At 40.1% G+C, this 12,785-nt stretch overlaps 1 protein-coding gene across 7 annotated transcripts in view; it reads left to right on the forward strand.

Annotated features, from left to right (window-relative positions):
- Dgki (diacylglycerol kinase iota) overlaps positions 1 to 12,785 on the forward strand; it is a 449,800-nt gene that overhangs the window by 388,295 nt on the left and 48,720 nt on the right. For all 7 annotated transcript variants that reach the window (XM_029478766.2, XM_085840737.1, XM_029478767.2 and 4 more), the window contains one exon: positions 5,989 to 6,014. In XM_029478766.2, coding sequence (XP_029334626.2) covers positions 5,989 to 6,014 — 26 coding nt within the window. The remainder of the gene's footprint in view (positions 1 to 5,988; positions 6,015 to 12,785) is intronic.

Below are 12,785 nucleotides of genomic sequence, written 5' to 3' on the forward strand. Positions count from 1 at the left end.
TTGATGACAGTGGCTGCTCTTAACAGGAAGTAAGAGCATGTGTTTCTCAGCTTCCATTCCTTCATGAGTGGTGATTCAGAGCATTTTTCCTGTTTTCTTTTAGTCATCCGTGTCTTTTGAGAAATGCCAATTATCATCTCTCACTTGGGTGATTCTCTTCTTTTTATATTATTTTTTACTGCACATTGCAAGTTTTGAACCTTATCAGATAACAGTCTGCAAATACTTGCTCACATTCTGAATATTACCTCTTCAGTTGGTCGATCATTTCCTTTGGTGTGCAGAACTTTTTTGATGTATAGTCTTGTTTGTCTGATTTTGCTTTTGTGTCTATTGCTTTTAAGGTTCCGTTTTAGAACAAGTTGTTCATGTTGGTGTTATGATAATTTTTATTAATTTTTTTGTGGGTTAGGGGCCTTACATTTATGTCTTTAATCAATTAGAGTTGTTTTTAAATGCATTTTCAATTAAACATATACTAGTTGCACAGTTATGGAATATGGAGTTGACTCTTATATATAAGTAAATTCTAACTTTATTCTTTTATATGCAAATTTTTTATTTTCCCAGGGTCACTTAAAAACTCCCATTTCTCACCATAGTCAAATCCATGAGTCTTTACTTTGTTGTTATCTATTTCCTTTATTTACATTTCAAGTGTTATCCACTTTCCCGGTTTCCCCTCTGAAAACCCCCTATCCCATCCCCCATCTCCCTACTCACCAATCCATCCACTCCCGCTTCCCTGTCCTGACATTTCCCTACACTGGGGCATTGAGCCTTCTTTATTCTTATTCTGTTCCATTTCTGGGTTTGTGCATCTGTTTTTATAGAGATTGTATGTTAATCTGCTTACCATATCTTTGTAATGTACTTTGTCTTTCTAAACGTACTTTTATACATTTTAGTTAAAGTAGAATTATATGACTTAACCCTTTCTCTTTCTTCCCTCTAGTACCTCCCAGGTTACCTCCCTCCATGTCAAATTGACAACTTCTTTTTTATATTTCGTAATTGTTATTATATGTGTGTATGTATGTATGTATGAACAATTATATAAATACAACTTGCTAAGTTATTTGTGTGTATATAGCTTCAGGACTGACCGCTTTGTGTTAGATAACCAATTACCGGACTACGGGAGAAGCTAATCCTCCTTTTCTAAGCAGTCATTAGCTGCCTGTATTTGTTTTGGGGTGAGACAGCATGAAAAATTTCCCTTTCCATGTTATGTCTGTTGGTTTAGCAATTGTTCCGGCTTTGTGTATGCAGCCATGTCTGGAAAGAGTAGTGTACTTTAAATTCAGGTAGTGTGATGCCTCCAGCTCTGTTCCTTTGTTCATGATTGCCTTGGTTTCCTGTTTGTGGTTCTATATTAATTTTAGGATAGTGTTTATAATGCATGTAAGGAATGTCTTTGGTATTATATTGAATCAGTAGCTCATCTTGTATAGCTATGATTATGTGTTGTGCTTTCTTCACACTCTTCTATCAGTTGTGTATACTCAGACTTTTCTAGAGAAACCCCCCATATTCCAGAGAATAAACTCAGTCCCTAAGGTATCTAGAGATATTTCCTAAAATGTTGATTTGAGAATCCAAACATTCCTACATTACTATAACTTGTTATTCCATGTTTGGCTGAGGTCTCTGAGAGGCCTGCTCTTTTCTGAAGAGAAACAGAAGAGGGATCAATCTAGGGGAGAGGGGAAGTGGGAAAGGAGCAGAGAGGAGAAGAGGCAGGGGAAACTGGGGTCAGGATGCAATATATGGAAGAAGAATAAATAAATTGATTAAAAAAGAATGCAAACTCCTTATGTCTGCACTAATTAAAATGTAAGGTAAAATACAAGTTATCCCTAAAATGGTAGAACACATTAAAAGTGTTTTATGTTTTGACATTTTAAATTGTTATTTTTTTTCTTTCCTGCATCAATAAATAGCCTTCTTGCTCTTTCTCTCTACTGCTTTAGCTAAAGGCTGGGCAAGCCCATGCTACTCTAATGCACTAGCTAAAGTCTGGACAAGCCTGTGTGCTCTCCATCTCCATGTGTTTCCTGTCCTTGCATTCCTCTCTAGATGTCTCAAAGGCTCTGTTTCTCTCCAGACTCACCACTCCGTTCTCACTTCTTCCCTTTTCCAATGCCACACAGATTGAGTAACTGTTCTTAACGTCCTCATGCCCTCATCTCTTTGGTATGTGACGCTGGCATTTCTTGTTTGGTTTGTCTTTTTGTGGATCTACGGTAGCTTTTTGATTATTTGTGATAGTTTCATTGGGTAAGTTCTTTCCAGGACTTTGTGTGTTTTCAGACCCTGTTTTATCTGCACTCTCCTCTGGAATCTGGTTTAACATCTCAAGAACAGGACATCCCAGCTCAGATTGGGACTTTCTGCCTGAATTTGTGGAAAATGATGTCTCTGTGTCTCATTAATGTCACGACTGTTCTCCTGAAGCACAGTCCAACTTTTACTATATTTGGTGACTCTTCTTCATCAGTGGCAGTTTCCCTTATAAATAGCTAGATTACTAAAAGATGTTTTTATTGGTTTCATGCTCCCTGTTATTTTTCATGGATTTCAAGGAGAATTGAAAAACAGACATTTTTATTCTTGCTTCTTGACAGGGAAGTTTTACAGTAACCCCTATGCTTATCCCCTCTCTGTTCTCTTTAGATCATTCAAAAATAGAAACCAGAAAATGTGGCTTTCAGACATTTTTTGTATTTATTTTAGAAAGTAAATTCCAGACACGTGAAAATAGATTTATAGGCTCCATATGGAATGGCCCCAACTCCCCCAGTCATGGGTTTTATCATTCTTTATGTGACAGCAGTACTGAGTTATTTATGTCTCTGATAACGTCTATGAAGTCTATGAAATTTCAGTTCTGGCTGTTTTATGTACCCGTTGCTTCTGTCTAGAATTTTTCTCTCACTTACCTAATGAGGTCTTATTAATTCCCTAAGGCTGGGGCCAAATAGTTTTGACCTTTAGAGTTTGTTTTACTCTTGGGGGACATGGCTGCTCTCTCCGTGCTGCTCCCCTTTACTTAATACACATTTTTCTTGTTGTGAATCTCACTGTGTTATAAGCATTGGGTGTTTTTCTATATTATCTCACTAAGTTATAAATATGAATTTTAATCTTCACTAGATTATGACTCTTCTGATATTGTCCTTGGTTTCTCCATCACTTGATGTAGGACAGACATTTGTGACCTTGCTGCATACATTAAGTCCAATGAATTGAAAGATTCCAACATGAATGATAACAATTTAGTTTAATAAAAGAATAACAAATCTTAGATAGAGTCTTTGAATTCTTATTTTGTTCTTGCTGGTGTCTTTTTCTCAGTTCCCTGAATTTCAATGAAATACGAATGTCAGTGGCACCAACAAAGTCATAAAGCATAGCAAAAAAAAATATATATTGCATAAATCATAATAAAGTCTGGCAGTCAGGAAAATATAGACAACTCTACCTGAGTTATTAGTAAATGTTAGTAATAGTTCATCGTATGAAGGCAACACCTACCTCTAAGACTTTGTACATGGAAGGAAATTAAACAAGTTCTGGCCCAAGTCTCTCAGGATGGTGGTGATAGGAAGGTTTCCTGTGTACCTCAGTTGCTGGGCTCAGCTGTCAGGAAGATAATCTCTTCCTGATATTCAACCTCTGTTTTAAAAACAACTGCTTCTATTGCTCATTGCAGGACGTTTCTTCTCTCCTGAGCTGAGTTCTGTGAAACTTTGTATGCCTGCTCCCAGCCTAAGTGGATGAGGTACATGTCTCCGTAGTATAATCTAGTGACATTTTGCAGTGAAAGGTGAAATTCTGAGTGAGGGTTGAAATACTCCATATGTCTTCAAATTCCACAAGTCCAGGAGTGTGGGAGACATTCAGCCACAGAGATGCAACATGACTAATCTGTGCAAAACACTCTAATAGTTCGTCCTCACTGCCTGGACCTACTTCAGAATGCATCCCCTTGGGACTTTAGCAAAGCCATCTGGACTATTTCAGATTTAGTGTGAAATGCTTTGCAGAAAGGCAGCAAAGAATGCGCCTCAAGGGCTCCAACCTTGAGACATGCAGGGGGCTATGGGCATGGGTTTCTCTTTGTTCTCATTCTCTATCAGAAGTTAATTGTAAATATATGTTTATTTGCTTTACATAAGAAATAAATCGGGAGTGAAGATGTTCTTTTGTGAGGACACATGCTCCATGTCCCAGGTACCTTCGTCAGCACATATTATTTCCAATCTACATTCTTCTTTGGAATCAACTTCCAATTCCGTTTTAACTTTGATTCCACACAGTCCCTGTTTAATTTTTTTTCCTGCTGAAGGAGACATGGACATCCCTTTGGCTGGATGGCTTGGGTATCTTTTGTGGAAGGGACCTCCTTCCAGGACCCCCTTTCTTCTAGAGAGCTCAGGAGCTGACAGTTCTTCTTAAGGTCCTTGAGAGGCGATGTGATCACTTTCCAAGAGCCTTTAATTGTATTTGATTCTGAATACCAGATGGTGGTACTGAAATACCTTCAGTTCAACAAATGTAAAGCCAGGGCCTGCTTTTTCTAACTAAGACATATTTCCACATTGCTAGGGGAAATAACCTACGAAGACCAGTATGAGGAGAGTACAAAATCTGGGAACTTTTGGAGACACGTAAATCGGTTTCAACAAGAGAGGCCAAGTGTTTTTCAAGTAATGATGGCTTAGTGGCATGTCTGGTTTATTTGACTCTTGGACACTAATTTTTTTTTCCCACCAAATCTTGGGATTTCATTTCATGTGCCAAATTCTACTTGAAATGGCTCATGAGGCTGAAATGAGTTAGCAGTTTGCACTAGCGGATGTTTAGATTTTCTTTTCATTACAACTATGCGTGCAACTATTGCTATGTATTCACATAATGAAAGAGATATCATTCATCAGTAGGATCAAGGGCAACTGGATCATGCATCCTCGAGTTGTTTACTCTTGCTCCAACAGCTAGTACATCATTGACTATATCCCCCCACTTTTATTCACACCTCCACTAGTGTCAACTGAGGGGAAATAGTTTATGGTTGACATGATATTCCATTTGATAGCTGACTATGATAATTAGAGCTAAGCTTACAGGTTACATAGGAAAGTTATTGATTTATTAAACTTGTGAGGCCCAATGGTTTTTGGTATTATCCTGATTCTCATTGGTTTGGAGATAATAGGCCATCACACAGAAGTTTAAGCTATGTGCCATCGTTAAATTTCCACGAGGAATGTCAAAAACAGGAAAATAATGATAATTGTGCACTCATTTTCTTTTAATTCTGTTAATACTTTAAAAATGACTTGAGCATAGCCCTTTGTGCATTAAATCCAGCACACATTTCTGTCTCTGGCATTTGTTCTAGGTGTTAGGCCTTGGGTATAAGTTTCACTTGATAACATAGTTCAATGCATTCTCATTCTTCCACAGTACGGTCAGACTTAACTAATTTGTTGCAGCCTTGGGATACCATGTGAAGCAGCTGACATTTAGTAACCCACAATACTTAACCAATCTAGATAAGATGGAAGTGTTGTTGGTTAGAATATGCCCTTTAACAAGTCCATTAGTTACACTTACCATACTGAGTTTCTCCTTAACTAACTTTTTCTTAAGGCTTATTTGTTAATCTTTTTTTATGTGCCTGAGTGTTTTGCCTGTATGTGTGGCTATGTACCATGTGTGCGCCTGGTACCCATGGAGGCTGTGGAAGTTGTCAGATCCCCTGGAACTGGATTTCAGGATGTCAGTGAGCTACCAAGTAGATGCTGGGAACTAAACCTCGGCCCTCTGCAAGGATAGCACGTGCTCCTAACCTCTGAAACATCATCTCTCCAGCCCACCTTAACTAAATTTTGACTATGTAATTTCTACAATGTTATGTGTACTTGTTGTTACCATTATCATATATAAAATATTTATCATGTTTGTATTATTTTTTTATAGGTCCCCAGTCTCTTCAGAAGATCATGGTAAGAACATGTCATTTTTATTCTAAATTCTGCACTCAAAATTTCCTGGTCCTTCTAGCTCAGTGTCATAGTTGATCATTATTAAGAAAGTGCGTCAAAGACGTTGACCCTGTAGCATTTTAGTGTGAAATGTCAAACAGTTCTGAAAACATAAAGCTGCGGTTCATATCTGGTGTTATTTTCCTATTAGTTGTAAACATTTTGGTTGACAAGCATTGTGAAGTTTAATATCATCTGTGCTTTTATCTGCCATCACAAATGTCTCATAACTTTTGAGGTGAGCATTATTTTCTGTGAGTCAGATTCTCATGTCTAAAATGAGGAGGTGTTACAGGAGAGATCACCCAAGTCCCGCCTATCCAGCCTGGACTTTGTGAGGCCACATCTCTGTGTTGGCAGAGTGCTTTAAATCTGAAAGGGGCTGATCAGGGAGTGAGTGAGCTGGTTACTCAGTGAGGTGAATTATTCTTATTCTAAAAGACAGCTGTGTCACTCAAAGGACAAAACATCTAATTATGTCATTTCTAATTTTTGTTCACTTATTCCACAGTCAATCAAATTTGTTTGTTTGGTGTCGGTCATGGGTTCATCTGACCTCAGAGTGATGTTTCTCAAACATCTACAATCAGCTTTAGCTGCGGGATTGTTGGTGTCTTTCTTGGGCTTTTGAGATTGTCCCAGTACCATAACCCACACCTGTAGGTCACCCCTTTCCAGGTTACTGTATGTATGTAGCATTTTTCAGGATGGCCACTTTGCAACAGACCAAAACTCATGATTGGCCTTTTGATACTGTATTTTAAAGCAAGCGCTACTAGGCTCTAAGGATGGAATTTCTATCTTCCTTTGCTGCTTTTTAAAAAATTCTTTTATTAGATATTTTCTTCATTTACATTTCAAATGCTATCCCAAAAGTCCCCAGTACCCTCCCCCTCCCCTGCTCCCCTACCCACTCACTCCTACTTCTTGGCTCTGGCATTCCCCTGTACTGAGACATATAAAGTTTTCAAGACCAAGGATCCTCTCTTCCCAATGATGGCCGACTAGGCCATCTTCTGCTACATATGAGCTAGAGATATGAGCTCTGGGGGTACTGGTTAGTTCATATTGTTGTTCCACCTATAGGGTTGCAGACCCCTTTAGCTCCTTGGGTACTTTCTCTGGCTCCTTCCTTGGGGGCCCTGTGTTCCTTCCAATAGCCAACTGTGAGCATCCACTTCTGTATTTGCCAGGCACTGGCATAGCCTCACAAGAGACAGCTATATCAGGATCTACTGCTTATTGTTTTATCTGCCATCTTTCCCCATTCTCCTGTCAATAGCTTGGACTCCAGGCATATGACTCTGTATCTAATTTCTGGGTCACTTGCTTTTTTGCGTCTCCTGCTTTCATTCTTGCTGTCCCCAGAAGGAAATGGCTCTTGCTTTTTTTGGTCACGTGACAGTTTCTGCTCATCCTTTCGCTTCCCTGAAAGCTCTCTGATCCACTTATTATGCCATATATTTTCCCCACGCTTAACACACTAATCTGATGCTTCCCTTAGCTGGCTCCTCAGACTGCCAATTTCTTTGATATAGTGTCCGACAAAAAGCAAACATTAAAAATGTATTTATTAAGTGAGTGAATTAAGGAAATGGAGAGGGAGTTTTAGGCTCTCTCTCCTGCTGCTACATTATGAAATCTGTCCTAATATTGGAATGAGGTTGTATCATGTTCTCTGTAGAATTGTAGGGAAAATTATGTTCAAGGCCCATTAAGTCAGAATTAGGTAATCAACCACCTAATGGTAAACCATTATTGCATGCTATTTTGCTGATCGTTGCTGGTATGAATAGGGTTTTGATTGTATATTTATAAATCCTTCAGCTTCCATGTCCAAATGATAAATTAGAAATGTGTATTTGCCTTTAGTTTGAACTATTTTTACTCTTAATAACCTGTCGTTGCTTTCGTCTTTCTAAGCATAAGAGTAAATTCTCTAATCACAAGGGGGATGAGATTCTAAATTCACATTCTGCAGTCCATTAGGACTTCTTAAAGGGTTAGGGGAGACCTCTACGCATATGTCAGAGTCCTTCAAAGATTTGGAAGATGATCCCTACCCAAACGACTTGCTCTTAGAGTTAGGAGTATTTTAACAACTATTATATGTGATTAGTTGAGGAACTACTTTGAAAATTAGATGAATATTACATTTTGGTGAATTCAAAAATGCGGTATATATTCATGCCTCTTTGTCTCCTGTAACCTTTAAAGTTTAAACATGCATGCTGATTTACCCACACTGCCTAACTGTCCATCATCTACTCGTCTGTGCATCCTTAGGGAAATATTTATGCATGTTTCCTTACTGCTATGAATCTCTACCTGGCACACAGTGTGTTGCCTTACATTTATATATGTTAGGAAGTAATATTCACTGTGGCCATCATAAAACATCTTCAGCGCCACACCATCACCCTTGTGTGACATCTGCATGACATTGCGACGCCTCTGGAAGAGAGGTGAATCAAATTTCTCAGGTTTATTCTAAAAGAACTTAGGCACATTGGCAAGTGGGTTGTGAAACCAGAATGTGAAGCCCTGTCCCTCTCAGTTGTCTCTTTTGTTCTCTTCCCACCAGCAATCCTATTTCCTACAGTCACAGCTGCTGCCTTTGGCTATTCTGAAACAAACATTTATTCTTACAGAAATCTAACTTAGAGAAGCTCCATAGCCCTGACATTTTCCATCCTTATAAGTGCCCCTCAGCACGCTTGAGCACAGTAACCCTGCCCCTTCTCCCTTAGTCTGCCTGTTTGTGCTCTGGGCTCCTCTGCTCTGCTCTGTGTGTCTCCTGGGTAGTTGTGAACTAGAACAGGGAATCATCTGCAGAAATGGCCTTCCAGTTTGTCATCAGGCACCCAGATAACATGTCCTTATGTTCTTCCATCCAGACAGTGTCACGGGATGTGTAGATTGGCTGATGTTGGCTCCACGTAGCACAGAGGTTGAGATGTTGGCATTTGCACATAACCCTAGCTACTCAGGAGGCAGAGGCAGGAAAGTCACAGGTTCGGGGCCAGTACAGAAAGTGTAATGAGTTTTCTTGTCTAAACAAAGGATCAAACAAACAAAAAACCAACCAACCAACCAAACAGACAAAACTAAGAAAAGTTAAGAGAAATGTACCTCTTTCAACTTTATTTACAAACAATAACTTTTCACTGGGGACCTTTTATTTTTGTACCAGAGCCAAGAAAGAACAAAATGTTTACTATATAATTTGACTTGAAGTCCCCAAGTAAAGCATAGGTTCAGGATTGGATGAGTGGTCATGAAAGATTGCTAACAGCAGGCATAGACGGCACATACATTATTTTTTATTGGATTATTTTATTTACATTTCAAATGTTATCCCCTGTCCCATTTTCCCCTCTGGAAACCCCCTATTCCACCTCCCTCTCCTTGCTTCTATGAGGGTGCTCCCCCACCAACATACCCACTACTGATCCCCAGCTCTGGCATTCCCCTGCACTGGGGCATCGAGCCTTCCACAGGACCAAGGCCCTCTCCTCTCATTGATGTCCAACAAGGCCATCCTCTGCTATATACGCAGCTGGAGCCATGGGTTGCTCCATGTGTACTCTTTGGTTGGTGGTTTAGTCCCCGGAAGCTCTGGGGGTTCTGTTTGGTTGATATTGTTGTTCTTCCTATGGAGCTGCAAACCTCTTCAGCTGCTTCAGTCCTGTCTAACTCCTCAGTTTTCAGAGTAGAAGATAAAGTGAATTGAGTACTTCCTCAGAACTGTGCTGACACACTGTAACTGCATTTGTGTTTAGTTGTTAATAGGTAACAACCTACAGGGCATGTTATAGCTTTATAGCTGGGGGAATAAGTCCTTAAATAAATGCCTTGATATCACATAGCTCCTAAGTGGTCGAGTTAATTTAGTCCTAGATTCAATATTGAAACTATTCTATTTTAACTTCACCACATTATTGGGAAAACAAAGAAATGATTGTCAGCATTAAGGTAAAATTGACAGAATTATTGAGAAGGGGAAAAAAGTTCCTCTCCTCTAACAAGAGTTTATTTACTGCTGTGTAAGTAATTTCTTTTTAATGACAAAAGAAAACTGAACAAAAAAAATAACAACTTCTCCCTCCTGCTGGGAATGATTTGTCCCTGTAGAAAAAGTGAAATACCGATGTCACATTTTCTCATAATTAGTTAGCTGAGTGAAACCGAAGCTTCAGGGAAGCCTGCCATGGGAGTCTCTGGGGGAACATTACGTTTTAATGCAACATCTGGAAGCTGGAGTCCCACTCCCTGTCAGAAGATAAGCTCGGCAGTGATTGATGGCCCTGTCCTCCGAGTTTCCTTTCAATTTAGGGCCTCACACTTCATCATTTCCATTGCTCCTGGAATCACCTTCTCCTGCCCGCGCAGCTTCTCCAGCCCTCAGCTCTTGGCTCCTTTGTGCTCTCAGCTTGTTGATTTTCCAAGCTTCTCTCTCAGAATGCTGTTCTGGCAGCCACCATCTGTGTGAGCATACAAAGGACGTTTTCCAATGAGTACAGAATGGAAAAGAGTCTTGCCAGTCCATGTATCTGAGGAATTAGTATCCAGAATATATAAAGAACTAAACAACATCCACAACAAAATTATAAAAGAAAGAATGAATTGACCTATTTAAAAAATGGGCCTAGGATCCAAACAGAGAAATTTCAAAAGAATGGTGCACCATAAAAATCATCACTAGACACTTTTAAAAGAGCACCAAAAATCTGTTTGATTCCTCAGCAACATCTAACTTGGGGACACACACACACACACACGCACACACACACACTCTTCTGAACATTCATCAGTCATAGGTCTCTCATGTCTGTGGCTTTTTTTTTTTTTTTGCCACAGTAAATAGCTAACAAGGATGGCAGTGACCGTTCTGGAAAATGTAATGACCATGGTCACAAACATCACATTTGTGGGTCGGGATGGACCCTGACTGTACTTTACAGTATCGACAATAACATATCCAATGATCTGGTACAAAACTCTTTGGAATATCAAAATCTATCCCTTGCTAACTCAATTTTCTGGGTTTCGTTTGTTTGTTTGTTTGTTTCAATTTTACATTTGTTATTTTCTCTGTGTGTGTGTGTGTGTGTGTGTGTGTGTGTGTGTGTGTGCATGTGCATGCATGTGTGTACTGCTGCATGCCATAGTGTACAAGTGGAGGCCAGAGGACACCTTACAGGAGTCAGTTCTTTTCCTCTGCTATGTGGGTTCCTGTGTCAGGCTGGGTCTTAGGCCTTTCTACCTGCTGGGCCACCTCATCAGTCCTTAGCTCAGTTTCCTCATCTTTCTTTGTACTTGTGAATGAACACAGGGTCTCTATGCATTCTAGGCAGGTAGCCCACCACTAAGCTGTATTCCTCTTCTTCTTTTGTTGCTTCTTGTTTTACCCATTTGGCCTTGGGTAAAGGCCAAACTGACTCTATAGCCCAGGAAGGCATGGAACTACAGTCCTAGTCTCAGTCTGAATAACTAGGATTCTAGGACTGTACTATTAGATTTGATCATTTTCTTTTTTCCTTCCTTCCTTCCTTCCTTCCTTCCTTCCTTCCTTCCTTCCTTCCTTCCTTCCTTCCTTCCTGCCTGCCTGCCTGCCTGCCTGCCTGCCTGCCTGCCTGCCTGCCTTCCTTCCTTCCTTCCTTCCTTCCTTCCTTCCTTCCTTCCTTCCTTCCTTCCTTCCTTCCTTCCTTCCTTTCTTTCTTCCTTTCTTTCTATTTGATATTTTCTTTATTTACATTTCAGATGCTATCCCAAAAGTTCCCTATACCCTCCCCCAACCCTGCTCCCCTACATACCCACACCCACTTCTTGGCCCTGGAATTCCCCTGTACTGGGGCATATAAAGTTTGCAAGACCAAGGGGCCTCTCTTCCCAATGAGGACCGACTAGGCCATCTTTGGCTACATATGCAACTAGAGACATGAGCTCTGGGGGATACTGGTTAGTTCCTATTGTTGTTCCACCTATAGGGATGCAGACCCCCTCTAGCTCCTCCACTGGGGACCCTGTGTTCCATCCTATAGATGGCTGTGAGCATCCACTTCTGTATTTGCCAGGCACTGACATAGCCTCACTCGAGACAGCTATATCAGGGTCCTTTCAGCAAAATCTTGCTGACATATGCAATAGTGTCTGGGTTTGGTGGCTGATTATGGGATGGATCCCCAGGTGGGGTAGTCTCTGGATGGTCCATCATTTTGTCTTAGCTCCAAAATTTGTCTTTGTAACTCCTTCCATGGGTGTTTTATTCCCTATTCTAAGGAGGAATGAAGTATCCACACTTTGGTCTTCCTTCTTCTTGATTTTCTTGTGTTTTGCAAATTGTATCTTGGGTATTCTAAGTTTCTGGGCTAATATCCACTTATCAGTGAGTGCATATCTAATGACTTCTTTTGTGATTGGGTTACCTCACTCAGGATGATATCCTACAGATCCATCCATTTGCCCAAGAATTTCATAAATTCATTGTTTTTAATAGCTGAGTAGTACTCCATTATGTAAATGTACCACATTTTCTGTATCCATTCCTCTATTGAGGGACATCTGGGTTCTTTCCAGCTTCTGGCTATTATAAATAAGGCTGCTATCTATGAACATAGTGGAGCATGCGTCCTTATTACCAGTTGGAACATCTTCTGGGTATATGCCCAGGAAAGGTATTGCTGGATCTTCCTGTAGTACTATGTCCAATTTTCTGAGGAACCGCCAGAC

This window comes from Mus caroli, unplaced genomic scaffold (genome assembly GCF_978045245.1).
Source record: "Mus caroli unplaced genomic scaffold, Mus_caroli_1 scaffold_7, whole genome shotgun sequence".
Classification (NCBI taxonomy): Eukaryota; Metazoa; Chordata; class Mammalia; order Rodentia; family Muridae; genus Mus; species Mus caroli.